The sequence below is a fragment of the Sciurus carolinensis genome, chromosome 5 (genome assembly GCF_902686445.1).
Source record: "Sciurus carolinensis chromosome 5, mSciCar1.2, whole genome shotgun sequence".
NCBI classification, from domain to species: Eukaryota; Metazoa; Chordata; class Mammalia; order Rodentia; family Sciuridae; genus Sciurus; species Sciurus carolinensis.
In genome coordinates, this window is record NC_062217.1 from 146,286,931 (window position 1) to 146,314,927 (window position 27,997).

General features: G+C 43.9%; 3 protein-coding genes and 1 pseudogene across 6 annotated transcripts; 3 read left to right on the top strand and 1 right to left on the bottom strand.

The window, feature by feature from the left end:
- Pgam1 (phosphoglycerate mutase 1) lies at positions 1–7,958 on the top strand. Its single transcript, XM_047553273.1, has 4 exons — positions 1–285; positions 5,047–5,321; positions 5,868–6,048; positions 6,856–7,958. The coding sequence occupies exons 1-4, from the start codon at positions 147–149 to the stop codon at positions 7,023–7,025; spliced, it is 765 nt and encodes a 254-aa protein (XP_047409229.1). The 5' UTR covers positions 1–146; the 3' UTR covers positions 7,026–7,958.
- Positions 7,959–10,860: 2,902 nt separating this feature from the next.
- On the bottom strand, positions 10,861–18,495 carry Exosc1 (exosome component 1). Its single transcript, XM_047553274.1, has 8 exons — positions 18,430–18,495; positions 18,210–18,325; positions 15,494–15,568; positions 14,123–14,211; positions 13,378–13,411; positions 12,841–12,891; positions 12,358–12,442; positions 10,861–11,289 (listed from the first exon to the last, which is right to left on the bottom strand). Exons 1-8 carry the CDS (start codon positions 18,458–18,460, stop codon positions 11,183–11,185), a joined length of 588 nt encoding a protein of 195 aa, XP_047409230.1. The 5' UTR covers positions 18,461–18,495; the 3' UTR covers positions 10,861–11,182.
- On the top strand, positions 16,342–16,449 carry LOC124986051 (uncharacterized; annotated as a pseudogene).
- A 154-nt stretch (positions 18,496–18,649) lies between the features above and the next one.
- Positions 18,650–27,997, top strand: Zdhhc16 (zinc finger DHHC-type palmitoyltransferase 16). 4 transcript variants are annotated; one of them, XM_047552735.1, is made up of 12 exons: positions 18,650–18,851; positions 19,061–19,122; positions 22,261–22,508; positions 22,685–22,879; positions 23,030–23,118; positions 23,511–23,539; positions 24,126–24,259; positions 24,396–24,443; positions 25,270–25,355; positions 26,346–26,469; positions 26,678–26,753; positions 27,440–27,578. In XM_047552735.1, exons 1-11 carry the CDS (start codon positions 18,673–18,675, stop codon positions 26,750–26,752), a joined length of 1,269 nt encoding a protein of 422 aa, XP_047408691.1. In that variant the 5' UTR covers positions 18,650–18,672; the 3' UTR covers position 26,753; positions 27,440–27,578. The 4 variants fall into 4 exon arrangements, with proteins under 4 accessions (XP_047408691.1, XP_047408689.1, XP_047408690.1 ...); XM_047552733.1 differs by having other exon boundaries at positions 18,651–18,851; positions 26,678–26,748; positions 27,440–27,997; XM_047552734.1 differs by lacking the exon at positions 24,396–24,443 and having other exon boundaries at positions 18,651–18,851; positions 26,678–26,748; positions 27,440–27,997.

Consider the following 27,997-nt stretch of genomic DNA (forward strand, 5'->3'; position numbering starts at 1 on the left):
GTTCTCGAGAAAGTGGAAAGATTTGGTAGAGAAAGTGCGCGGGAGCAGGGCGTGGGGGTGCGAGCGCGCAGGCGCGGCCGGGGGGCGGGCTGCGGCTCCGGAATCTCTGCAAGCTTTAGTCGGCGCCGCATCCTCACCTCGCCGCCATGGCTGCCTACAAATTGGTGCTGATTCGGCACGGCGAGAGCGCCTGGAACCTAGAGAACCGCTTCAGCGGCTGGTACGACGCCGACCTGAGCCCGGCGGGCCACGAGGAGGCGAAGCGCGGCGGGCAGGCGCTGCGAGGTACCGAGCGGGCTGGGCCGTGGGGGGCAGTGCGAAAGGGTCGGGCGCCCGGCCTCGGAGGCACCCCAGCTCGTTCCTGCGCGCTCCGGGAGACGGCCGACACCTTGCGCAGTGTCTCTCCAGTAGTTTAGTTTGCAGTTGGGAAAGCGGACACAGCGTGGGCAGTCGACTTGCTCAAGGTCACCCAGTGGAGTGTGAGGGGCCGCGCCGGGAGGATGATGGAGGCTGGTTGCTTCGTAGCCCTATGCACAATTGGGGACACCTTCTGGCCCCAGTTTCTCCCTTTTTAGTCTTAGAATTTACACTTCAGGGATGGGTTGCTCGGAGAATGGGCTGCCCGTGGTCGGTAGACCTTTTTAGTGTTCCCTCAGGGCTGGGGGCTCTTGGAGAGTGCCTGGTGCCTTCCGGTGGCTGGCCTTCTCAAGGGGTTGCTGCAGATGCTAGCGAAGCGGCAGGCCACACGCTCTTCCCCGCAGTACCGGGAGTGAGACTGCGCTAGGGGTGCCTCACATGCTTGAAGACACCGGGCAATCCGCGTGCTTGGGTAGGGCTTTGCAGTTCACTCACATGCTACAAATACTGTATCCAAAACGCATCCAGATCCAGGTAAGTGAATGAATGAAAGATTCGAGTTGATCGTCTCTAAAGTAGCCCCATAAAATCCCCTCTTCCTATCCCTCCCTGTCCCCCTTTAATAGTTGGCAAAAGTGAGGGTTGGAAAGGTGATTTGTCCAAGGTCATACTACCTATTAGTCCACGGTCCTTGCCCTGTTTCTGGGTGGAGTAACAGGTAGGTGTGAGAAACTGGCAGGCTAATGGCCAAGAACAAAGGCTGAACAAAGTGGAAGTGGCAGAGAAAATGCTTGCCTACTTAGACTTGACCCATCTCCGTGATTTTGGAATTCTAATAAGAAATCCCTGTGAGGGCTGGGGAGATAGCTCAGTTGGTAAAGTGCTTGCCTTACAAGCATAAGGCCCTGGGTTCGATCCCCAGCACCGCAAAAAAAAAAAAAAAAGAAATCCCTGTGATGAAGAAGTGCTTTCACTGATAATTAAGGCAGATAGGTCCTGCCCTGTCCCCTGGAATCTTTGGACCAAACAGCCATATAGAAAAGGTTTATATGCCTGGTTGATGTGGCACTGATATTTGGCCCCAAGTTGCACTTTCTAGCTTCTAGCCTTCATTGTACATCCTTTTGAAATGAAGTAAAGCTTTGGAAAGTTTGAGAAATGTAATCCTGTTGGGGAGGCGGGTGGGCATATGAACGCTTTGGGATGCCCTGTTGTAACTTCAGCGTCTACGAGAGGCCCTAAAGGAAAGATACTAGTAAAGGAGGCCATTTTCTTTGGTTTTGTGGCAGGAAGAACTGTGTAGATCTGTGGTGTTTTGCTGATGCTTAGCCTAGGACAAAGTAAATTTAATTCTCTAAACCACCAAATGGTTAAACTTGTAATTACATCTGAATAACAAACCCCATTTCAGTCTTATTTGTGTGCGTGTGGGACTGGGGATTGAGCTCAGCAGCACTTTACTACTGAGATCACGCGGGGGGTCGGGGGTGGGGGGTGGAAGGGGGCGGGCATGCTTTTTTTTTTTTTTTAATTTTGGGGCAGGGTCTCCCTGGGTTGTCCAGGTTGTCTAGCCTTGAACTAATCCTCCTGCCTCAGCCTCCCCTGTCACTGGAATTGGAGGTGTGCCAGCATGCCCAGCCCTGTTTCAGTTTTAAAATAAATATTGTTAGCATTAAATTTTAGAAAAATCAGATAAAAAATTTTAATGTGTTATGGGCATTACAAATAATTACATTGAAGAATAAAATCAAAAGCAAAACTCTTGCTCATTATGAATAATCTAGTAATATAAAATATTTCAAATACATATTAAATTCATTTGTGCTTCAGTTAATAGGATTTTTACATTCTTGATTTTGATTTCAGCAGGAAGCCAGTGATAACTGTTTCCAATGCAGTGTTAAGGTAGAGAAAGGGAAAGCTACCTTGGGAGATTGGAGTCCACACTACATTATCATCCTATCCCTGGTTATACTCTGATTTAATGGGCAAGCCAAAGGAAAATGCTTTATGATTCTGATCCTTTAGCATTCTCTTAAAGAGTCCTAAGGGAGTAGCACTTTTCTCCTTGGGGACTTCCTGTATCCAAAGTAGATGTTTCACTGCAAGTGGAAATAATTGCAATGAAATTGCCTGTAGCTTTTCATCATGGGAGCTGAGGTTTGCACTATGGGTATTCACTTCCCAGTGATTCAGCCTTTGTTGGGAGTCATTCCTCCCTTTAGGTTAGGGAGGTAGTTAAGTCGGGGACAGTAGCCAAGTCTAGTCAGACTTGTCCTGAGGGTCAGTGGAGGGATCTGTAGTCTTTTCTCATGGTGGTGGGTTTCCTGTGGTTCATCTTCCCATTCCCTGTTGGTTCTTAATAGCCTTATTCTCAGTGGAATGACTGGCAGGAAAATTCATTTCATGTTTTGTTAATTACAGTTGCTAACCTCTTGAAGCAATATGCAGGAAAATTTGTGCTGAAATTTGTTTTTGTTTTTTGGTACCAGGGATTGAACCCCAGGGCACTTAACCACTGAGCCACATATCTAGCCATTTTTTTTTATATATTTTAACTAGGGTTAAAATATAAAATGGTAAGATGGCTTACCATTGGTCAGGCACTATGTTTTACTTGGTCTTCGTAAGAATCCTATGATGTTATAATCCTTACAATTCATTTTACCAGATGAGGCAAATAAAAATGTGAAGAGATAAGCAAATTTTCCAAGGTTACAGCCACTGTTTACAGGGTCTTGCTTAGTGCTTTTTAAGTTGCTGAGACTGGCTTTGAACTGGAGATCCTCCTGCCTCAGCCTCCCAAGCCACCGGGATTACAGGCCTGCACCATGGTACTCAGCTGTGATAAAATTTGAAGAGGACCTTGTAGTGTTATGGAGAACAGGAATATTTTCCTGACTCATATAAGGAAAAAGTCATCTCCCTATTCAGGTGGGAGGGAAAATTGTCTTTTATGGAACAAGACTGATTCATTGTAAGCTATTGGTTGGGTCAACATAACTCTTAATTATAGCTGGCATACTAACATGTATGGAGAAATTAGTGATTCATTTATAAAGGAATCAGATAGCTGGGTGCCCCTGGTGCTGTATGACTACTGTAATCCCAGCTACTTGGGAGACTGAGGCAGAAGGTTAGCAAGTTGGAACCCAGTCTGGGCAATTTAGTGAGACCCTGTCTCAAACAGGGCTGGAGATGTAGCTCAGTCATACACTTTTATAGTATGTGTGAGACTCTGGGCTCATTCCCCAATACTGCAAAAATAAAATAAAGGACTAATACAGAATACAGTATAGTTAGGAAAATGGAGATTGCTAGAGATGGTGGTTAAGAGTTGGGGTTGGGGGCTGGGAATGTGGCTCAGTGGTAGAGTGCTTGCCTGGCATATGTGAGGCCCTGGGTTCAATACCCAGTACCATAAAAAAAAGTTAGGGTTGGGTTCAGAATCCTTCACCCTCGGGTTGTTTTTTTGGTGGGGGACAAGGTGGAGTATAAGGGATTGAACCCAGTGGTACTTTACCACTGAGCTATATCTGCAGCCCTTTTTATTTTTATTTTGAGACAAGGTTTCATTAAGTTGTCTGAAGCCTCACTAAGTTGCTGAGGCTGGCCTCGAACTTGCAATCCTTCTGCCTCAGCCTCCTGAGTCACCCAGCCTACAGCCTAAGTTTTATTTGTTCAAATAGTGGCTGTAACCTTGGAAAATTTGCTTATCTCTTCACATTTTTATTTTCCTCATCTGGTAAAATGAATTGTAAGGATTATAACGTCATAGGATTGTTACGAAGACCAAGTAAAACATAGTGCCTGACCAATGGTAAGCCATCTGGAAATGTTAGCCATTGTTATTTAGGAGGAGATTCTAAGTTGCCTTTTTTTGTACCAGGGATTGAACCCAGGGGTGTTTAACCACCAGGCCACATCCCCAAGTTTTTAAGAGCTTCTTTAAAGAGTTGAAGCAGAAATACATTTTTTTTAAGTTCTTTTTTTTTTGGTACCAGGGGTTGAACCCAGAGGTGCTTAACCACTGAACCACATCCCGGCTCTTTCTATTTTTTAGTTTGAGACAGGGTCTTGCTAAGTTGTTTAGGACCTTGAGAAGTTGGAGAGGCTGGCTTTGAACTTGTGATCCTCCTGCCTCAGCTTCCTGAGCCACTGGGATTACGGTCATGTGCCACTGTGCCTGGTAGAAATAAATTCTTGAGATTAGCATACAAGCACATGTATCAAGTTAACTGGTTGTCAGTACATTTAGGCCTTGGGGTAGATGAATTATTGGGGAACTACTAGGAAGTATATATCTATAATATAAGTCAATAAATTTTGCCGGGCCTGTGGCACATATAGGCTGAGACAGGAGGATCATGAATTCAGCCTCAGCAACTTTGTGAGGCCCAGAGAAACTCAGTGAAACCCTGTCTCTAAATAAAATACAAAAAAGGACTGGTGATGTGCTCAGTGGTTAAGTGCCCCTGAGTTCCATCATTGGTACCAAAAAACAAAACAAAACAAATTTTGTCTTTCTCAAAGGCACAGTATTGCATTTACTACAGAAACATACACAATAAAATATTTCACCAAATAATTTTCATTTGGATACCTGTATAAGAAGAGATTAATGTTAAAAAAAAATTCTGGTTCAGAGTGAACCTGTTTAACTTATCACTTGGAACCTCTAATTTCCAGATGCTGGCTATGAGTTTGACATCTGCTTCACCTCAGTGCAGAAAAGAGCAATCCGAACCCTCTGGACAGTGCTGGATGCCATTGATCAGATGTGGCTGCCAGTGGTGAGGACTTGGCGCCTCAATGAGCGGCACTATGGGGGTCTGACTGGCCTCAATAAAGCAGAAACTGCTGCTAAGCATGGAGAAGCCCAGGTAAAGATATGGAGACGCTCCTATGATGTCCCGCCACCTCCAATGGAGCCAGATCACCCCTTCTACAGCAATATCAGTAAGGTATGGGCAAACCTATGTTTGGTCACTTCACTTCACCCAGAGCCAGGGGGGTAGAATCAGGCCCTCTTTTTTTTTTTTTTAGCTTTTATTAGTGACTTCTTGGCCCCACTGAGCTTATAATTTATGATAAAATAGTTAATGGAATCTTTCCTCTACGAACGAATGACCATGGTTATAAGATTTAGTTGATATTTTATTTACCTGAGAAGAATTTCTATCTCCATTCTTGTACCTCCACTGGCATATTTTATAAAACCCATTCATAGGCTTCCTAAATCAGTTACAAGTTAAAGTGTACTGGGAAGAGCCTTGTTGCATAACTTTTTTAGGTTTTCTTTCTTTTGTACTGGGTAGTGGGGGAGGGAGAGGCAGGATAATGATCCCTTTTCCCAAGCTGGCAGCTACGTTCTGGACCCTGGTGAGAGAACTTCATCCATCCCTTCACTCCTTAAGAGATGAGGATTGGCAGAATTAATACATTCTAAAAGCCATTTAATGAATGCAACTGGTAATAATTTGTAAACGAGTTTTTTTGTGGTTGCATAGGATCGTAGGTATGCAGACCTCACTGAGGATCAGCTGCCCTCCTGTGAGAGTCTGAAGGACACCATTGCCAGAGCTCTGCCCTTCTGGAATGAAGAAATTGTTCCCCAGATAAAGGAGGGGAAACGGGTTCTGATTGCAGCCCATGGCAACAGCCTTCGGGGCATCGTCAAGCATCTGGAGGGTATGTGCATTTTTTAGATGGGCCCTTATAAAGATGGGTAAAGCAGAAGTTCCATGAATTAGGGACTTAATTTAGTATAAAGGAGACTCTTGGGAAAAAGCCAATATACTGTTAGCCTCTGACAGTTTAGGTTGACTGTAGTGGGTAGACACATGTACCCCTGTTTCTCAAAATTTGTCTGCAGAGCAGCAAGAGCTGGACTCCTGATAACAGGTTGTACATGTAGAATGCCAGGTCCTATTCTAGACCTGGTTTAGAATTAATATCTATGACCCAGGTGATTTGATACACATTATAGTTTGAGATACCCATCTCTAGACTAGGATGGAAACTACTGGTAAAATCATCTTCAGTCACAGCCTGGCCCAACTTCACATATTAATCTCCATCTTACATTGTTTCACTCCTGAGGACCTAGAAGCCCAGAGTGCCAATTTTTGGTAGATAGGTGGACTATATATGAAGTTTGGGATATGGAGAGTCCTGCTTCACTGTAGGTTTAGATCTCACTTGGTGGGGATATCTGCAGTATACACCTTTCTGTAGTTTGTTGGTGGCCTATCTCAGGATCTTATGTACATTTTCATACTTTTCTTGCTTTTCAGTTTAGTGGCTTGAGAAATTAGTCCTGGGGGGGTCATCCTTGTGGGGTGAATCTACTATTACAAAGATTCAGTTACCATTACAAAGATAGACAAGGTGTCTTAATTCCTACCAAAGTCTCTTCTCACCTGGGGGTGAAGAGTAAACCTAGAGGGGTGATGTGGATTCACACTTTGTATGGCTGATCAGGGTGGCTCTTTTCAGGTCTCTCTGAAGAGGCCATCATGGAGCTGAACCTGCCAACTGGTATTCCCATTGTCTATGAATTGGATAAGAACTTGAAGCCCATCAAGCCCATGCAGTTCCTGGGAGATGAAGAGACCGTTCGTAAAGCAATGGAAGCTGTGGCTGCACAGGGCAAGGCGAAGAAATAAAGGCAAATAGCAGACTATTGTACCAAGGAACACCCGCCCATCCATTCCTTTGTACTTCTCTCCTGCACACGGACCACATCTGTAGGCATCTTAAGTTGTAGCTGCAGATGGGGACCAGTAGCTCCCATTTTAATTTTAGCATTTTGTTTCCTGCACCCACTCCCTTTGTAGATTCTAGTCAGAATAGCACCTCTGGGGCACAGATTCTCATTCCAAGCCCAGGGAAGCCTCCTTGTGTCCAGAAAAATTGAGGTAGTAGTTCTGGTTTTTTTTCTTAGTGATTGTTTTAAGGACCTGCTTGAGAAGGGGATAGGGAGGAACTATGCTAAGGCATGACCAATGAGAAGCCAGAGAGCCTGTTTGTGTTTCCAAGAGTAAGTTCTGTACTCTTATGTAGTCAGGTCACTGGGAATGGGGTGACAGGGGACTCTAGTCATTCCAGTGGAATATGAATGTACTCTGCATGGTGATTTTAGAAAAACAACTATTTCTTCCCTGGCCCCAGAGGAGCTGGCTCCAGAAGGTTGGGATCAACTCTGAATTGTTTGTTACATTTACTTTCACAAAAAGAAAAATAAATAAATCTATGTATAAATAAATACTAAGCAAAGCCCTCTGGGGTTTCTAGTGGTGGTTAGTCCCACATGTGGTCACCAGAAAATAAGCCATTCCTCACACCAATATGGGATAAGCTCCTTGGCCTGAAAGGTGTAGGAGTGTATCTCGCTATGTATCTGAGAGAATTCCTCCTCTGCCTTGTTTTGTGGCAGTGAAATGCCTCTTGATCATGTCCCAAGTGTGTCTTTAACTGTGTTTGATTTCTGAGTCATGTTGCAGTTGCTTGGCCCTGCCACACAGGCCCAGTACTCATTTTACGCATAACTGTACTAAATCTTTTTCCAGATCAGTATAATAAAGGAGTGATGTGCAATATTTTCCTGTGTGATGTTATACCTCTTGTCTGAGGGCTCTTACATTGAGCAAAGCTTTGATTAGGAGCTTTAGAACAACCATTACATGCTAATAGTATTTGAGTTTCTAGCAGTTTCTAGACCTTACACTAATAAGTCATGACTAAAAGTCCTGCCGGATGGCAAGAAAATAATGGAACAACTCTATCAGCTACCATTAACACTAGGAAACCAACAACTACTAGACCTGCAAGACAGTTCTCACTCTGAACACATCAGAATTCCCTGTGGAGCTTAAAAACACCTGCTCTGGGTTCAACCCTTTGAGACTCAAGGGCAGGGCAAAGTCACCTGCTTTATTTAAAGCTTTATAGGTAGTTTCAAGTATACTAACCCAGGGTCTATTATTCTAAGGTACAGAAAGGTCAGCCTGAAGCTGGGTGGAATGGCACATGTCTATAGTCCCAGCTACTCTGGAGACTTGAGGGAGGAGGAGGATCACTTGAACACAGTTCGGGCCAGCCTGGGCAACCTAGGGAAGACTACTTAAAAACAACAACAAAACCCCCACTTTTTTGGAGGGCAACTAACTAGTCAATGTCATCCCAGGAGCAAGGGCTGTCATGCTCTCTTACATCATCATTGCAAGCAAAAAAGGCTCTTGTAACTTAAAAAAAAGCGGGGGGGAGGGCAGCCTCCTCTCAAGATGATTTCAGGTTAACAGTCTTGACATCACTTAGTGGTCCCTAACGTGGCAAAGCTGCTCAGTTGACAGAACACCCAGCAAAATTTTTATTGAGTACTTATGTGTTAAGTCACAATCCTAGGTTCTGGGGATTCAAAGATACTACAGAATCCTGCCCTAAAAGGAGTTCAGGCACATAACTTTGTACAGTATTGTATGCTTGTGGGTAAGAAAATTAACTTGGTTTACATTAGATCATGGAATTCTATTAACTAGTTGATTCAAATGCTCTCAAGAGTGACACAAAAAGTAAAATCAGTACTAGTTGGCCTCCACTTCTATACCCTGAAAAATTACATCATGAAAACATTTGCTACTTTAATGAAATCTATATACTAAATCTAGAAACTCTATTGAAATGTGGAAATAATTCTAGATGGACACAATTTACTCAGAGAAAACCATCCTTGTTCCATGTGCAGTTATCTTCAGTATTGATTGGTAGGAAAGAAATACATCCTGATTGAAATAAAGCATTAGATGGTAGCCTAAGTTAGGCCATACTGCTTGGGTAAACAAAAATGGCCTTCTAATCACTACCTTATTCTGCTTTCTTTTTTTTTGAGGGGTGTTTCACTGTATTGCTCAGGCTAGGCTCAAATTTATGATTCTCCCATCTCAGCCTCCTGAATAGTTGAAAAGGTACCACCACCACTAGCTTTGTGCATATTTTTAGATCCAGCACTCTACTTCTGAGAATCAGTTGTGTACAGGCAAGTGCATGCACAAGTATAAAATGGTATACAAGTTTTCTTTGTAGCACTGTCTGTAAAGTTCAAGTACTTATTAATGGTAAACAATCTACAAAGTGTCTAACATAAGGCCTGGGACTTGGTAGTACTTTATAGAAGGCAATTGGATATGAATAGTAACCATGACATATAACAATAAAATTAGCATGTACTGGGGCTGGGGTTGTGGTTCAGTGGTAGAGTGCTTACCTAGCATTGTGAGGCACTGGGTTCGATTCTCAGCACCACATATAATTAAATGAAAAAAATAAAGGTCTATCAACATCTAAAAAAATATATTAAAAAAATTAGCATGTACTGAACACTTATGTGTTTCTCCTTCATAATAATCTTATGAGATACTACTATCCCAATGAGAAAATGGATAAAAACGACTTGCTTAATATCAATGTCAACATGCTGGTGTTTATATTTTTTAGGTGGTGCTGGACATTGAACTGACGGCCTCTCATAGGTTAGAAAAGTGCTCTGCCACTGAGCAATTATAATTTTGCAAAATGTCTTAAGTGGGAGAAAATGGGCCAAGGGTACAAGGGATCTCTGTATTCACTCTTTCTTGCAAGGCTGGAGATATTGCTCTTCTTTATTCTAGTGCGAGGGTTGGAACCCAGGGCTTTGCACGTGCTAGGAGAGTAGATCAGTGATATAGCATGAGCTTGGCATGCACAAAGGCCTGGATCCATCCCCAGCCATGCCAAAAATAACAAAATCAACAAATCAAACAAGAAAACTGCATGTGGACCTACAGATACCTCAACAAAATTTTCCATTAAAACCAAAAAACCGCAACCTGTTGAAGGTTAGTAACTGGAGGGCACAAAACCAGGTGGGCTGTCTTCAAAACTCACCCTCCACCACTGTCAGCACACACTAGGGTCACGGGCTTTGTGAGCAACATCTCAAGAACGAGCTCATGTTCATCTTTCCTTCCCAAGCCTTCTGCATGCTTAACTTATATCCCTCCCTCATCTCCCAAACTATGCCTTCATTTCTGCTTCTGCACTTTGCTAGGGCTTCTTTCTGCCTGGAAAGGGGCTTTTTAATTCCCTTTGATCTCACATCACACGAATCCTTTCCTAGCTACCTTGCATGATAATGCTTTGTCCCTTTTCAATTAACAAACATCTTCTGAAGTACCCACTGTATCAGTATGTTTACCAAAGAGCTCACATGCTACCTGGTCACCACATACATTCTATAATGTACCTAAGTGAGGGGTGCACATGAAATGTTTGACCCAGTGTTTGGCACCTAGAAAGCAAAAGCACATAAAACAACAGGAAAAATATCAGAGATCAGCAATCAGGATTTGTCTAGAGCAAGCAAGAGTTGACACACATCAGTTAATGGGTGCTATGAGGCAAATAAACCCCTGCTCTAATAAGTGTGACACTGTTTAGATGCCTTTACCTGCTCAAGACAACAGAAACCATAAAATTCTTTTAATAAAAATGTTTTCTTTGTCACATCAAAAAATATATACTTAAAAGGACTGTCAGACTATTTCCAAAGTTACACAGTTTTGTTTGCTGGTGTCTCCAAAAGACAAGCTTTATCCTCAAGAATCCAATTTACTAAAAGGTTCACAAAAATAATGTTCCACCCACAGTAAATTACTGGCAGAGTTTTCTAGAGGTGGTCACTGGCTGACCCCAGGTATCTGAATAAAGACCATGACATCTTGATGTTATTTTCATCATGTACTCTTGGAAATAGCTTACCCCCCTCCTTGGGGTAAAATGTAGCATCTTAGGTCTGCAAAAATTCAGGTTGTACTCTGGCCACTTTCCGGAATTCTTTAGTGTGGGTCTTAGGGCACTGCATCTCACACCAGCTGATGGGAACCATCTGGACACCTAGAGGGAAAAAGCCAATGTTGGAGTTGGGACCCCAGATATTTTCCTGAGACACCTCTTTTCAGTTGAGTATGAGAAGGCAATGTTAGGCTTGGCATGTGGTTAAGTGGTGGAGAACATGCCTAGCATGTGCAAGGGCCTGGGTTCAATTCCCAGCACCAGGGTAGGGACGGGTTATCAGCAGTTACTTAGGGAACCACACCTCATACAGGAAAAAAACTTTGTTCCATTGACTTATGGAGTTAACTACCTTTTTGCTTAGATTTAGGAGTATCATTCTGTTTTTTTTTTTGTTTTTGATGTGGGGATACTCGGGGTTGAATCTAGGGGTGCTTAACCACTGAACTACATCCCCAGACCTTTTATATATTTTATTTAGAAGCAGGGTCTCACCAAGTTGCTTAGGGCCTTGTTAAGTTGCTGAAGCTGGCCTTGAACTTGAGATCCTCCTGCCTCAGCCTCCCGAGAGGCTGGGATTGCAGGTATGCACCACCACACCCAGCTAGGAATACCATTCTTTTTTTTTTTTGGCAGTGCTGGGGATTGAACCCAGGGCCTCATGCTTGCAAGGCAAGCACTCTACCAACTGAGCTATCTCCCTATCTCCCCAGCCCCCCCGGAATACTGCACACTAAGCACTAACTGATTGTGTCACTGGAGCTCCAACTTAGGAAGAATCATTGTAATTTCAGTAGTAAGCAGTCCTGTGTTAATGATGGGACATATTTTTATTGTGCAAATACCAAAGAGTATACTTAAAGATGGCTATATTATCACTAGGTGATAAAATTTTTTTTTTTTTAAATCCTGGGTTTCAGACCCAGGGCCTTAAACATGCTAAGCAATAGCTCTACCACTGAGCTGTACCCCCAGCCCTAGGTGACATAATCTATGGGACCACCACAGTATATGTTGTCCACTGTTGACCAAAATGTCATGCTGCACCACATGATGGTATCTACACCCATACTGCTTCCATAATAAAAAACAAGGAAAACCAGGAAAAACAATGGATTAAGTCCAAACCTCAGCTCCCAGGGTAAAGTAAGGATATGGAAACTAACTCACCTGATTCACTGTGGGCCACGACCACTCCCAGCTCATTTTCGGCAGTGGTCAGCAGGTAGTTGGACTGTGCATCACCTAGGGAGATCTAGTCACATAATAATGGTGAAGGAAAATGAGGGGTTTTAAGTGTTCCCCCTAGGACCACTTGAAATATTTCTCTAGTTTCATTTCTTTTTCTTTTTCTTTTTTTTTTTTTTTGCAGTGCTGGGGATTGAACTCAGGGCCTTATGCTTGCGAGGCAAGCACTCTACCAACTGAGCTATATCCCCAGCCCTAGTTTCATTTCTTTTAAAAAATTAAAAAAAAAAATTTTTTTTTAGTTGTAGATGGTCACAATATCTTTAATTAATTTATTTATATGTGGTGCTGAGGATCAAACCCAGTGCCTCACACATGCTAGGCAAGCACTCTACCACTAAGCCACAATTGCAGCCCCTTGTTTCTTCTGACAAAGGACAGATGTCAACTGGGAATAAAGGATACTACTTTGGCCAAGACAATGTCACCTGGGCGGAAACTCTTATAAATTTCAACCTGCAAAGGAATAACAGGAGTGTTATGTGAAGGGTATAGATCAGGTCTACCTCAAACTTTCATCCTTCCAGTAGAGGTAGTTTACTTTCTAATTCCAGAATGTAGAAGTCATCATTACTTGTCAGTCAATACCTTTCATTGCTTCTACAGCATCAAAATATGAATGGAAGAATCTGAATTCAATAATCTGATCATAAATCTAACTTACACAAAAGGCACTACAGTTGCTCTGAAAGGGCCCAGAGTAAGTCTGAGACAGAAAAGCAATGAATAAATAATCAACTTCAAAGGCAAAGAATAAACTAGGTAGGAATAAAACTCATAAGGAGTGGAAAAGGACTGAGATAAATTTCACACATTATAGCATAGAATATATTAAACTTCCTTGAACTCCACATTGCTCTGACTTTTAGAAATTCACTGGGATAATAATTTTTAAAAATTGAGATCCCTAAAGCCATGAGAAAATAAAATCAAACCAACAACCTTGTCTTTTTCAGTTGCTCGGACATCTTCCTTTCTATAAAAAAAGAATTGACAGAAAGATTAATTTTCTGCAAGAACTATCCTGTGGGCACCCAGCTGCCACCCATGGACAAAAGGTAGAGAGGTAGCCTCAGCCTGCATTGGAAGGATAAAACATTTTCCCATTCTTGGACCAGAGAGAAGGTTAGTATTGATACCTCTGGCTAGGGAAAAGCAGATCAGATTTAGCAGGAAAGGTAAAGGAACTTTGCTATCTCAGGAGAACTTAAACAGAGGTATTATCCAAGATCATATTGAATCCTGACATTGGAAAGGGCCTCAAAAGTTAAATTAAATTATCTGGTTTGCAAGAATTTTTCATCCTTTCTCAACAAGTCCACAAGAGAAAAATCTACTATTTCACCTACAGTGCTTCTTAATGTTTTAAAACTTCTGGGTTTAATCTATATTAAATTCAAGAAAAAAAAGGTACTTCCTAAAATGCTTTTGATTTGTTTGGTCTGAATCATCCTGATACTGCTAATCTTTAGCTTGACACAACTTTTTTGCCATAATTTAAAACCCTCTCTTATTAATATTTTTCTCATAGAAAAATTTTTTGGTTACAACTGGGGGGTACTACTAGCACAAAGAAAAGAGAAAAATAGACAGGAGTAGGAATTGTAATTGTTCTTAAATGTTCAAATCTCCCTGACTATCTTATTCCAGGTACTAGGGAAAATGTGAGGACAAGGGTACTTTTTACCGGATAGTTCCTCGGAAGGAGTTCTTCAGTGGTGTGGAACCCACATATAGGATGTGCACTTTGGCAAAACGTGAATTAATGCTAGAGACCTGTGGAATAGAGCAAGGATCAGCATCAAAGGATTAGCAGGTGTCACTTCAAGGACACAGCAAAAAATTAGGAATTACTAGGATTTTAGTATAAGCAACATTACTGAGAATTTAACATAAGTTAACTGCTATTTATCTCTATCTAAGTGATATCTGTGGAATAAGTGGCCACCTGATAGGGTTACTATAGAAATCAAGTGAGATAATAGCACATAGATTTTAAAAGTCCACAAGTTTCACATAAATAGACACAGAGCATAGAAGCAATCTAGATCTCTAACAGATCTTATTAAAAGGCTTATATAGTGGATAGAATTTAAATCTATGTTTCATCTGCTGCCTAATATTTGGATCAATGCCTCTGCAGTTATTTTCAGAGTAATACACATACTTTCTTCTGGAGTAATTTGTAGAGAAACCAACAGCTACAAGTGAACCTGGCAGAGAGTGGGGATGGGCAGAGGTAACTTATGTGTTACAGTTACAGTACATCAGTCAGTACCTCCTCTCAAAAAACCCTAAAAGGTCAGGCGCAGTGGTGCACATCTGTAATCCCAGTGGCTTAGGAGGCTGAAGTAGGAGGACTATGAGTTCAAAGTCAGCCTCAGCAAAAGAGAGGCGTTAAGCAACTCAGTGAGACCCTGTCTCTACATAAAATATAAAATAGGGCTGGGAATGTGGCTCAGTGGTTGAGTGCCCCTGAGTTCAATCCCCATAACCCTGTGCCCCCTTCAAAAAAAAAAAAAAATTCCTAAGACGGGCTGGGGTTGTGGCTCAGTGGTAGAGTGCTCACATAGCTGGTGTGAGGCACTGAATTTGTTCTCAGCACCACATATAAATAAATAAATAAATAAATAAATAAATCAAGGTCCATCAACAACTTAAAAACAAAAACCGTATAAGTCTTTATCACCTGTTGGTATGCCCCATATCTCAGACAGAGGGTGAAACTACACACTCAGAAACCAGCTCAGTGAAGAACCATGCATGCCTGAATTAGCTGCCTTGATCATTATCCTAGAATTTCTAGACCAGTATAGTTCAGTCAAACTTTCTGTGATGATAAAAATGTCATGTGCTTACCCATAAGGCACAAGCGACTTGCTGGGCTGATTTCACTGTAGGAAATGTGGCCAGTGTGATTGAGAAAGTGAATTTTTTAACACTCTTTAATTTAAACAGCTATATGTGGCTAGTGGCTACTGTACTGAACAATGCAGTTCTAGAATTATGATTCAATATTGGATGAGTATCCTAAGCATGTAGATTAGGACCAACTTACCTTACAGGTTACAATAGTTCCCACATCTGGAAGTAACTGGGACTCTGTTTCTCTCATCACAGATACCACAGGAAGCTATAGAGAAACAATACAAAATGAATGTTCTGAATGTCCTGTCTAAGGCTTGGGTAAAGATATCTGTGGCTTATAACAGACAAATGCCTTGATACATTTCTAAACATTCCAGATGAGTTCTAATAAATTTTATAAAACTATCTTGGAATTTCCTGGTATACAACCATATTGCCTGTAATCATGGGTAATTTAACTCTTTCCAGGTTTTACCAATGCCTGTTTCTTTTAATTATTAATTGTACAGCATAGAATTTCCAAATAAATGTTATATAATAATGGTCATACTATTTTCTTTTATTTTGTGACTATTTCTCACAAAAAGTTAAAGTTTTCTCTTTAAGTATGATATAGACCACTGGTGTAAAACATATTTTCAACCTCATTTTTTATCAATCTCTCCCTTGCTCACTATACTTAGGCTCTCTCAGCCTCTTTCTATTTTCCCAACTTAAAGACTTCTTCTCACTTCAGTAGGATCTCTGTTTAACCTGTTCTTTCTGCTAAAACTGCATTTTTTCTACCCAACCAACTCTAATTTATCCTTTAGATGATTCAGCTTAAATGTCCCTTACACTGACCAGGGCAGGTTCTCCAGTTACATGTTCTCATGGTGCTGTATAAAGGCAATCATCATATTTGTTAACTAGACACCAATTTGAACATTAATTTGTTTGAATTGTATCTGTGCTCCCTGGTAGTAAAAACTATGTGTATCTGGCTTATTACTACATCTTCAGAGGTCAGCACTGTGACTGACACATGAAAATGCTTGAGTACTTTATGAAAGGAGAGGTTAGCACTCTCCTTGACAAAAATGAAAGAGGTCCTCAGGCCTGATAATACACGTAGAGCCTGCTTCCAGCATCTAACCACTATTTTTCAGCAGCACAATTCACAGTAGCCAAACTATGGCATATATACACAATGGAGTTTATTCAGCCAAGAGAAGAACAAGATTATGTAATTTGCAGGAAAATGGATGGAACTTGAATACATTATGCTAAGTGAAATAAGCCAAACTTAGAAGGTCAAAGGTCCTAGGTTTTCTCTCATACAGAGGAAATACTAACAGGTTCAGTGGTACATGCCTGTAATCCCAGTGACTCAGGAGGCTGAGGCAGGAGGATCACAAGTTCAAAGTCATCCTGAGCAACTTAGTGAGACCCCGTCTCAAAATAAGAAATAAAAAGGGTTGGGGATGTGGTTCAGTGGTTAAGTGCCCCTGGGTTCAATCCCTGGGGCTGAACAAAAAAAAAAAAAAGAAAAAGAAAAAAGGGAAATACTAAGGAATGATATTGGCCAAATTATATTGTTATATTGTGTGCACATATGAATATGTACAACAAATCACACCACTATGTATAATTATAATGCACAATTAAAAACATGAAATAAAAGGAAAATGTTCAAGAGGTTATCTATGAAATGAAGAAACTTAGAAATGTTAAGGATATCCCCAAAACTGAATAGAAAGACCCTCATTATGGATGAGGAAAAACCTTAAGAGTTTAGGTTTGTTTTCCAAAGCAGAGTCAAGGTCTAGTACTTTCAATTGGACATTCCAATTCTGAATCTCCTTTCTATTGTGCTGGGTTTTTTGTTGTTTGTTTATTTTGGTATTGGGGATTGAACCCAGGTGTGCTTTACCACTAAGTTACATCACCAGCCCTTTTTCTTTTTTATTTTGAGATGAGGTCTAAGTTGTTGAGGGTCTTCCTAAGTTGTTCAGAACTGCCTTAAGTTTGAGATCCTTCTACCTCAGCCTCCAGAGTAGGCATGTGCCCCCACCACTCAATCCATTGTGCTCTTTCAAATGCTCCTCCGAAGACTGCTTATCTGATCCTGAGCTAATTCTGGATAAACCTCTGGTACTAAGGATAGCATTATTCACTCATTCATTCCACAAGGATTTATTGACCGTCTACATTATGCCAGACATGGAAGGTATGATAGTGGGGCCTTATTTCATGGAAATTAACCTCTAGTAATGGAAGAGTTTAGTGGGGAATATATAACTGAGTGTTTAGTTATATGCTGAAATATTCAGGGAAAGAAAGAGTTCTTTGTGAATTTTAACCAAACCAAACCAAACCAAACTAAACTCCCACAAAACCCGTTTCCTTAACCAGTAGGTCTAGAGGGTTTCTATGAGAAAATGATACTAGGGAGGCTATCTGAAAGAGGTAAGAAATACAAAGGCTAAGGAGAAGAGGAGTGTGTTCCAGACAAATGGCAGGTGTACAAAAGCCCTGCGGCAGGAGAGAGCTTAGCGCGTAACGATAATGAAATAAGCCAGTAAGACTAGACTGCAGTCAGTGAGGTGGAGATAGTGGAGGTGGAAGGGGGAAAGGCAGGCGACATGCTGACAGGATTCAGCTCACTGCTGGGCTAGGCTACTCTCAGTTTGCATCTGCCCTCGACCCAGCCTCCTCCCGGAGTGTCAGCCACCCTACCAACCGAGACCAATCTAACTGGTATGTGCTAGCTTAAGTGCACAGCTGTGGCGATCCCGTTGGGGAAAGCCCAGAGACCAAATCGTTTTACTAGTAAGGCACCAAAGACGCGCCGGCGGTGCAGGTGTCTAAAGACCAGAACTCAAAGGCAGCCTAAGAAATAGGAAGGGGGAAGTCGCCTCCTTTACCGCGCCGTTCTCGCTGCTCTTCGTCAGGCAGCCGGCGAGCGACGAGAAGATGTAGCCGTGCCGGGTATAGGTGCCGCTGCCAGGGCTGCCCTCCTCCAAATTACACAGACGTTCGCCTGCAGAAAAAACGCCGCATCAGCCTTGGGCTCCCAGAAGCTGGAGGCAGCTCAGGTTCCTGCCTCTCACTCTCCAGGCCTCTGGACCGGCAGCCCTCACTTACCAGGGATGCAGTATCTTACGGGTGGCGCCATGACTGCCACTGTCGTAAAGCCCGGATGAAAACGAAGCCGACTCCTCATTGGTCACACCCAGGTGCAGTGTCTCAGTAAAATATGCGTCAATTGGTGCATTTTGTCACGTGAGCAGAGGGAGCTAATTCTCCGGGGTAAACTCCATTTCCCAGGTTGCCCTGGGACAAATTAGGGGGTGGAACTTCGGGGCTCCAGGGCACGCGCTTGCGCTCATGGTTGAGGATGGGCAGGCTGTGGGTCCGGGTCCGCTCGCTGGCGCTGTGGGTGGTGAGCAATGGTGGGTTGTATTGAACCGGGCCTGGCCCGGGCGCCGAGCTGGAGGGAGTGGTGGTGAGGGGCCGCAGAGGCTGCGGCATTCGGTTTGGCTGATTGAGGAGTCGGCACGCAGCAGGTAAGGCGAAGTCGCGGCCCTTGTTCCCCATCCTAGCCCCTCTTTCTAAGATCCGGCCCTGTCCCAGGGCCTTGTAGTGAGTCCGGGTTCCTGCTCGCTGCTCGCCCCGCCCTGCAGGGCCGTGCCCTCCTCCCGCAGAGCGCACCCTCGGGGCATCTGTAAGGCAGAGCAGGAAGGAGGTCCGCCAACCCAACTTGCCCATTTCACAGGTTTGGAAACTCAGATCCACGGACAAGGTTTGACTTGTTCAACGTCTCGAAGATAATTCAAGGTAGAGCCCAAGCCAGAACCTAAGTTTTTTGGCCATCTGTCCTTTGCAGTTTGACATCGCCTCCCTCATTGACACAGAACATTTTCCCGGTTTTTGTAACTGCAGTTTCAGTGCTGCAGTTGGATCCTCTAGTTGTGAGGGCCTGCTTGCACCTCCATGATAAAGTTGTTACTTTAAAAAAATTTTTTTAAGCATGGTAACCCAGACGGGAAGTCTGCACATGAATAAAATACTGCTTTTACTGATGTCTGACATCTCCTACTTGAGATCTTGCGAGCAGTGTCTTTGTCTAGATAAAATTTGCCACAACTCTGATCTAAATTCTGGCGATTTTGGAATCTGTTCCTCCTTATCTCACCATCTCTTTCTGCCCATCGTTTTTTTTCCCCCCTAGGGAAACAGATGGTGATTTAGAGCTCAGGGATGAGGGGAGTGCTGTGGCCTGTAGCTTCTAATCTGGTGGCAGATGGCCACCATGGTTTGTGGGTACTACTGAGGAATGGGGCTAGTCAGAGTTTATCCTGGTGTGATGGTAGAACTGTGCTTTACTGTTTCCTTCCCTGTTCACTGAGCTCACTGCCCCTCAGCCCAACATATAATTTTTTGACATTTGCTTTACTTCAGTTTCTTGAAATGAAACCTGTTTCATTTGTGGCCCATGGATAACATGTCTTTTCCATGGTATCCCCGTGCCTCCTATGTCCCATTAGCTAAAAGTGAGGGGAGGGCCCTGGCTTCATACTTTGTTCACCCAAATTTGACCTGTGCTTCTGCATCTTCAAGCTTTCTGTTTACATGTTTGGGTTGATTTCTTGTTGGACTTGTTTTCCAAAATGTCTTTTAGCTCCTTTTAGTGCTGTGATTCTAATAATGGTTTCTATTTCTCTCTTTATTAATCAGGAAGAATGTTAGCAGCAGACACTTTATTTAGTGTTATCACATTGGCAGGAGTGACCTTACTGATGTTTGTAGGACAGATAGACATCTGACCAGGCTTTCCACTTCTGCATCCCTCCAGGTCGTTAATTCAACAAGTATTTATTGAGTACTTCCTTGAGCCAGGTATTGTGCTAAGTACTTTATAAACTTCTCATTTATACTTTACCAAATAAATATACATTATTTATAAAGGGTTAGAGCTAGAAGGGATCTTAGCATTTAATCTTACCCTCTGTTTGAATTAGAAAACAAGGTTATTAAATTCTGTCAGGGATCAATGATTTGCCTAAGTCACAGGACTACTTAGGAGCAGAATTGATCCCTAAATAATTAGGGTCTGGGAGATGAGAGTTGCTAAATCTAATCTTTGAGGTTGACATTTCATGTAGAGCTCAGGAATTCAGGAGGTGGTTGAGAAGAATCTGAAAACTAGAGAAGAATCTGAAAACAAGGAGAATTTTCGTTTTTTTAGACTACTAGTGGTGGCTTTGAGGTGGAATATGATTCTTGTTGATTACATATGAGGAATGTATCTGATTTGTATGCCATTGTTACAAAAAGTATTTTAGCAACTAGGAAATTCTCCTTTATCTGTGGTAAGGGAATATACAATGGTATGGTCAGTCTAAAAATCACCTAGATTTGTTGTGGGGCAGTTGTTCTGTCCTACTCTTACATTTGATTGTGGCTGTCTACTGTTTTGAAAATTCATGCTTCTGCCAAATCATGGTTCCAAACAATAGGCATCCAATTCAGAGAAGGTAGAAATCTGAGCTTATTGGTTTTCCTCTTTTCTACGCTTCCTTTTAATTTTCTTATCTTCCTAGGAGGTAATGGGAATGGCCAGTTTCTTTACCCTGGTGTAGTGGGTAGGTCCCTTTCAAATTGTCTTTCTCCTTTTTGTAGGCCTTGTCTGATGGGTTTCTTTTCTCCATAAGGCTTTACATGGCTTGTAGAAGGAGGTAATTATTTTTTCTGTGAAAGGTCTTCTGTGGGGATGAGCCAGAGTGCAAGGAGAATACATTGCTCCAGTTACTGAACTGAAACCATCCCTACAGCAGAGCAGCCTCCTCCAGTTTCTTCTGGGTTTTGAACTGCCTGTTAAATAAGTCAGTGGAGTTGTTAAGGACAAAGCAGCCCTCCCTGGCTGCCCTGGGGGAAAATCAGATAATTTCTTTTCTGGTAAAAGACTTCATCTGCAGAATCGAGACCGTCATGGAAAGAGCCTGTTAGAGCATCTGTGTCCTGGTCATTGCCTGAGCAGTGAGCTCCTCCTATGCTGTGGATGAGGTGAAGAGTGCAAAGGAATGGAGGCTCTTGCACAGCTGGGAAAGCTGGTTAGGAAGCTTGGGGCGAAGAGCAGCAGCTACAGAGAAGGTCTTTTTGAGTCTTACTAGTGCAGCAGGGAAGACTGATCACTGAGAGGGCAGACCCTGAGGTCTTCATGAGCCACCAGCATGGAGTTCCCTCTCCAGCCTTGGTTCTCTTGCTCTGAATACCTGAAGTTGTTTTGACTGCTGTACTCTTGGGGTAGGGCTGGAGTGGAATTGGAGACAAAGCATCTTATGTCATGCGAGGGTTGGCTGTCTTGACAGGAGACAGGGAATCACATGCTACCAGGTTGAGTCTACTGACCTGGAATATCAGCCTAGAGGGAGTAGGAAGAAGTATCTTTTGCCAAGATAGCACCAAGGCAGATCTATGTCCAGGATCCATATGCTATACACTTAGTGGCCAGGGCAGGCAGGAGGCCCTGGGAAACTTCTGCCACAGTGGTCATGCCGAGATGTACTGGGCAGCTTTGTTCATGTGGTCCATACTCCACTCAATGGTCTCCACACAGATAGCTCCAAAGACTCCTTTGATTGATGCCCACCTTTCTCCTCCCTCACTCTAATACTGTAACACATTTAGTCTAAGTGTGCATCACCTTGGATTTGCTGTGCACCCTTGTGGTGTAATGTAAATACCATTTTTGCAAGTTCAGAAACTCCAGTCCCTCTTTCTGGTTGGGACATCAACACTGGGCATTGTGTAGAAAAGTGAAGTGACCTTCCTATTCCTCAGAGCTGGTGACTGGCCTAACTGGGCCTTAATCTTAGGTGTTTGCCCTGTGAGCTGATACTCTGGGCCTTCCCACTGGTTGGGTAGGGAGGGACAAGACCCACACTAGATCCTTACAATGGTATGCTCTCCTAGGAGCCATGAGGGGTCAGCGGAGCCTGCTGCTGGGCCCAGCCCGCCTCTGCCTGCGCCTGCTTCTACTCCTGGGCTACAGGCGCCGCTGCCCACCTCTGCTCCGGGGCCTGGTGCAGCGCTGGCGCTATGGCAAGGTCTGCCTGCGCTCCTTGCTCTATAACTCCTTTGGGGGCAGTGATTCTGCTGTGGATGCTGCCTTTGAGCCTGTCTACTGGCTGGTGGACAACGTGATCCGCTGGTTTGGGGTGGTAAGTGATGCCCAGGAGCAGGAAAATGAATGTTTTGGGGGGAGCAGAGAGGCATGTCTCTCACTGATAGACCCACACTAGGTTCTGGAGGCCAGCCCGCTAACCCCAGAGAAATTCCTGAGTCTCCTCTGGGTGTAGCATTCTTACTGTCTATCTGACCTCTCTGGTGTTGGCAGGTGTTCGTGGTGCTGGTGATAGTGCTGACAGGCTCCATCGTGGCCATCGCCTACTTGTGTGTCCTGCCTCTCATCCTTCAAACCTACTCAGTGCCACGACTCTGCTGGCATTTCTTCTACAGTCACTGGAATCTGATCCTCATTGTCTTCCATTACTACCAGGCCATCACTACTCCACCTGGGTACCCACCCCAGGTGGGTTCCACATAGCGGGTGGGAGAGGCAGGGGCAGTGTGAGTAGTGGCAATGTGAGCCAGTCCCAAGAGTGGGAGGGAGAGTGCCGTGGGATATTTTGAGGCATAGAAATGGTGCCGTCACAGTGGTCCTGATGCTCTTTCTTCACAGGGCAGGAATGACATTGCTACAGTCTCCATCTGTAAGAAGTGTATTTATCCCAAACCTGCCCGAACACACCACTGCAGCATCTGCAATAGGTTGGTCTTGGCTTTGTTCTTTATGAACCCCAGTGGTGACTCTTTTGTTGTGGCCCTAGGGCAAAACCTGACTTAGAGTTTGCTAAGACATGTATGAAGCACTCATCTTGTCCCAGGCAAGGTGCTCTTGATTTCCTGATACATAGGCCTCAGAATGGTTCTGAGTTTTGCATTATTACTTCTTGTGGAAACTGAGACTTGAGAGATTAGTTACTTTGTCCAGTATCACATAACCAGTAAGTTATAGAGCTGGGTTTGAAGCAAAGCCTGGCTGTCTTCAAAGTCTGTGCCCTCTCCACCTCAGCAGGATGCTGGTCCTTGTAGGAAAGGATTGGTACTGACATCTCAAGAACCTTGGCCACCTAAACAGAGCCTGTGTCCCTCCCTCACAGGTGTGTGCTGAAGATGGATCATCACTGCCGTATCCTTTTGCTTTCTTCTGACTGAGGCTGCCTTCTTTAGTTCCAGAGCACTATACAGGGTTAATGTCCACAAGTCCAAGACTTCACCCTGCAGACAACACTGGGCTTATGAGAAGTTAGTAGAAAAGACATTGTGGGAGTTGATCATCTCCTGAGGGGCGCAGGAGGCTCATAGGATCTCTGGGATGGACCTTCTGGGAGCAAGGCATCTTCTAACAGGTTTCTTTTGTAGGCTGTTGTGCTAACAGCTATTGGGTGGAAAGAGATGCCTGGGTTTCTGTGACTGTCCTCTGGGGGTACCAAATAGAATCATGGGTCCCCTTCTATTGTCCCCTACAAATGTCCGGCTAAGCCCAACTAGGTTGAAGGATTGGCAGGTTTATTTTCATGATTTTCTGGTGGGACTTTAGTGCTCTGAAAAGCTTGTAAGACTTTGACCTGAACCTTAGGAAACAATCCCATATTTTCTTGCCTTTCAAAAATAGTTCTTGCTTGGTTGATGCTGTCTTTAACCAGGTATGAACCAGAGGCCTGGACGCCCCTGAAATTGTGTTTGATCTTGTCCTTAATCATCCCCCCAACCAGCCTGGCTAAATAACTGTGTGGGCCACTATAACCATCGGTACTTCTTCTCTTTCTGCTTTTTCATGACTCTGGGCTGTGTCTACTGCAGCTATGGAAGTTGGGACCTTTTCCGGGAGGCTTATGCTGCCATCGAGGTGAGCCTATGGTTAGGAGCAGGGCGGCTCAATAGTGCAGTTTCAGGGTGTGAGCCTGTCCCTAAGGAATGGGACTGGCAGCACCCCCACCCCAGGGCCTTAAGAGTGTAACCAGCACTGTTTTCCATCCCCTTAGAAAATGAAACAGCTCGACAAGAACAAACTGCAGGCGGTTGCCAACCAGGTGGGCTGTCCCCACCCCACTGCCTCCTGCTGCTCAGGCCAGGGGCATAGAGCTGCTCAGGCAGCTGGGCCTGCTAGTTTAGTTGTAGGGGCTGACTGAGGCTTAGTAGGCCAAATCAGGGGTGTTCAGGGAGGCTGCAAGACTGAGTGACCTGGGGGCAAGCTGGAAGTGTCTGGGATGTGACAGTTTTTGATAATCCCATCATCACCTTTTTGGGCTGAGCCTGGACTCTGCCTTGGTGATGGCCTGAGCAGCAAGGAGCCTGTGTTAGTCTGTGTAATGGGGTTCCAGGGGATAGATATAAAGCTGGTCCATCTGCATCTGGATACTCCCCACTCTGTGCCTTTTAGGACTCCTTATTCTGAGCACATCTTGGGTTCACATATTGTACCTCTGCTGCCCTTCTCAGTACTTAATGATTCTCTCCTCTCCTTAGTTTATGCTGGGTATGGGTCTGGTCTCCTTTCTTGGGGATACAGCCACATAAAGGAGTTATGGCTCAGGAATGGAGTGGCTTCCCCTGGAGCCCCATTCATGTTGTCAACCTAAAGGCCCAGGTTTTCCTAAAGGCCCATGTTGTCAACCTAAAAGGCCTGTGCTTTTCCATCTTGTCCTGACCTGCTCTGCCCAGTGTTTGTCCATGTGATGGTGCCATCAGGCTTGGTCCACCCCTTTGCCTGCTGTCCTGACTCCTCTGTAGCTTTAGTCTCCATTTTTTCTGCCTGGATTTGGAATATTTCCTGCATATAGGTGCTGGGGGCTTTGGTGGTAGTTGCTGGAGACCACCTGAGCAAAAGAGCCAGGCTTTGCTGTTTTCTTTTTTTAGACTTATCACCAGACCCCACCACCTACCTTCTCCTTTCGAGAAAGGATAACTCACAAGAGCCTTGTCTACCTCTGGTTCCTGTGCAGGTATTTAACTCAGTTTTGGTAGTTTTTTTTTTTTTTTTTTTTTTTTTTTTTTTTGTGGTGCTGGGGATTGAACCCAGGGCCTTGCACTTGTGAGGCAAGCACTCTACCAACTGAGCTATATCCCCAGCCCAGTTTTGGTAGTTTTAAGGGTGGGGCAGCTTTAGGAAAAACCTTTGTAAGTGCTCACATGCAGGCAGGAACCCATCCTGAATGACCTGCCTCTGTTCTAGTCTAATTGAGGTTGGCAAAGTCAGCACTTTTCTTCTTCAACATTTTGGGGCAGGGAACACTAAGGACATGAGCATTGCTGTTTACCAAGCACTAAGGATGTAAGCATGCTTGTTACTTGTTATGTGCCAAGGTAAGTTAAACTCATTTATTCCTGGTAGTACCTATCTAAAGGGTAGGCAACTGCATTTACAGATGAGGAAAACTGAAAACTGTTAGGATGAAGTATGTGTTCCATGGTTCATAGCTAGGAGTGCTAGAGCTGGAATGTGAATTTCATGTCACCCTTGTCTGATCCCGTGTTTTTACTACCCTCCACTGTCTCTCATGCATGAGTTTTTAGGAAATACAGAACATTTTTTCTCAGTAGACTTATTTCTCCCCATTCCCTTCCCCATAACTTATTCTAAGCCTACCTCAATTTTTTTTTTTTTTTTAAGGAATTAGGGATGGAACCTGGGGCCTCACACATACTACAAAGGTGTTCTACCACTGAGCTACATCCTTACCCCTTTTTATTTTGAGAAAGGGTTTCACTAAATAACCTAGGTGACCTTGAACTTGTGATACTCCTTCCTCAGCCTCCTGAGGAGCTGGGAGCCTGATGTTCTTTATAGATATGATGAAGTTACAAGTTAATTTAGGAAGTATGCCAGGAAGATAAGATGAGGCAGAGAGGTTGCCAACTAATCATTGTATAGCTCAATTTCAGACCTACATCCGCTGGCCCTAATTTCCACCAATCTTTGTCCCTTTTCTTAGTTCTGTGGCACTTGCCCTGGGTGCCCTAACCATATGGCATGCTGTTCTCATCAGCCGGGGTGAGACTAGCATCGAAAGGCACATCAACAAGAAGGAAAGACGTCGACTGCAGGCCAAGGGCAGAGTGAGTGGGGTTGAGGGCTTGGGTGGGCAGGTAGGTAACTGAAACAGCATCCTGGAAGCAGAGGAGATGATCAGGGATGACTTTGCAACTGTCACATAAGGCCAGAACTTGCCTACCTAAACTTTACCTTGGCTGTCTGTCTCCAAAATGAGAAGGGGATTACATAGAAGAGGTTTGTAGAAATGTTTTTTCTTCCACTTGGCTCTAGGTGTTTAGGAATCCTTACAACTATGGCTGTCTGGACAACTGGAAGGTATTCCTGGGTGTGGACACAGGAAGGTAAAGTAAGAGACCAGTACTACCCAAAGAACTGTGATAAGAAAGATGGCCTCTGCTTGGAAGTATATGGGAGAATGTGGACAGTGTTACTGAAGGGATTTCATTTTCATGAGTTTAGTAGCCACATGTAGCCAAAGGTCCTTGTCTTTGCACAGTTCTAGACTGCAGGCGTAAAGAACATGGCTTTCATTTGAGACAGCGGCTCAGAGCTCAAACCATGGCTTAAGGAGCAGATAAGGTTTCAAGATGATTACACTAGAGTCCCGAGACAGGTAGTATGTAGTAGTTGCCAATCACTCTTCATTTGTAGGCAGTGTCTGAAATTGAAGCCAATAATGTGTTGAGACTGAGGTAATCCACTTGTGATAGAGTTCTTGAGGCAGTAAACAGGCTAGCTCTTTCAGCCCTAGAGACAAGGGGAAGTCATTCTTCAAACTGACTTACTGACGCAGTAACACCCAGATGAATATCAGTTCTTTCCTTCCTCCTTTTCCATCCTCTTGTCACTCTGCCGAACACAGCTCAGAACCTCAAAAGGCCTTCAGTGCCCCAGAAGGCAGATTAAATGGATAGTGTTAGGCAGAGGAAATTAGGACTCTTATTACCTTTGTGCTTGATGTATGCTTGCTGTAGAGTAAATCGAAAGAATACCAGGAGCTCTTGGAACTCAAACATTTGTCTTCTCTTGTAGGCATTGGCTTACCCGGGTGCTGTTACCTTCTAGTCACTTGCCCCATGGGAATGGAATGAGCTGGGAGCCCCCTCCCTGGGTGACTGTTCACTCAGCCTCTGTGATGGCGGTGTGAGCTGGGTTGTGCCAGCCACAACTTGAGTATTTGTTCTGCTGCCTCCAAGGGCAGCTTTCCTTGGAATCCTTCATCAAAAGGAACCAGTGGGCCTGCCTTTGGGTACTATGCAGGGACAACTGAAGGACCAACCTGGCCACTGCAGAAGCAAGATACAATGTGGAGAAATCCTAGGACTAAAATCCCTTTACTCAGGCAAACAAGTTCCAGCCCCAGCCTAGGGGTCAGGCAGCTAGCTACCTTGCCTGGTGCTGATCTGATGTTCTCCATATCTCAGCACTGGGGCTGGCTATCACCTCTTCTACTTGTAGTTTGGGAAAACACCTGAGGGATCCTGGGATCCTGGCTTCTTACTGGGGCAAAGACAACATGCCTGCTGCCCAAGTCACTGCCACTTCTCACCTGCTAATGAAGGGAACAAAAATAAAGGTGTTTGATTTGTA

Bases quoted from the DNA above. Each gene is read 5' to 3' on its own strand.
- Exosc1 (XM_047553274.1), bottom strand. From the start codon at position 18,460: ATGGCGCCACCCGTAAGATACTGCATCCCTG. The intron at 18,326-18,429 runs GTAAGTGAGGGC...TTTTTTCTGCAG, and splicing joins CGTAAGATACTGCATCCCTG to GCGAACGTCTGTGTAATTTG. The intron at 14,212-15,493 runs GTAAGTTGGTCC...TCTATTCCACAG, and splicing joins GAACTATTGTAACCTGTAAG to GTCTCTAGCATTAATTCACG.
- Zdhhc16 (XM_047552733.1), top strand. From the start codon at position 18,673: ATGGTTGAGGATGGGCAGGCTGTGGGTCCGGGTCCGCTCGCTGGCGCT. The intron at 18,852-19,060 runs GTAAGGCGAAGT...CCCATTTCACAG, and splicing joins GAGGAGTCGGCACGCAGCAG to GTTTGGAAACTCAGATCCAC. The intron at 24,444-25,269 runs GTGGGCTGTCCC...TTCTTTTTTTAG, and splicing joins TGCAGGCGGTTGCCAACCAG to ACTTATCACCAGACCCCACC.
- Pgam1 (XM_047553273.1), top strand. From the start codon at position 147: ATGGCTGCCTACAAATTGGTGCTGATTCGGCACGGCGAGAGCGCCTGG. The intron at 286-5,046 runs GTACCGAGCGGG...TCTAATTTCCAG, and splicing joins CGGCGGGCAGGCGCTGCGAG to ATGCTGGCTATGAGTTTGAC. The intron at 5,322-5,867 runs GTATGGGCAAAC...GTGGTTGCATAG, and splicing joins TCTACAGCAATATCAGTAAG to GATCGTAGGTATGCAGACCT.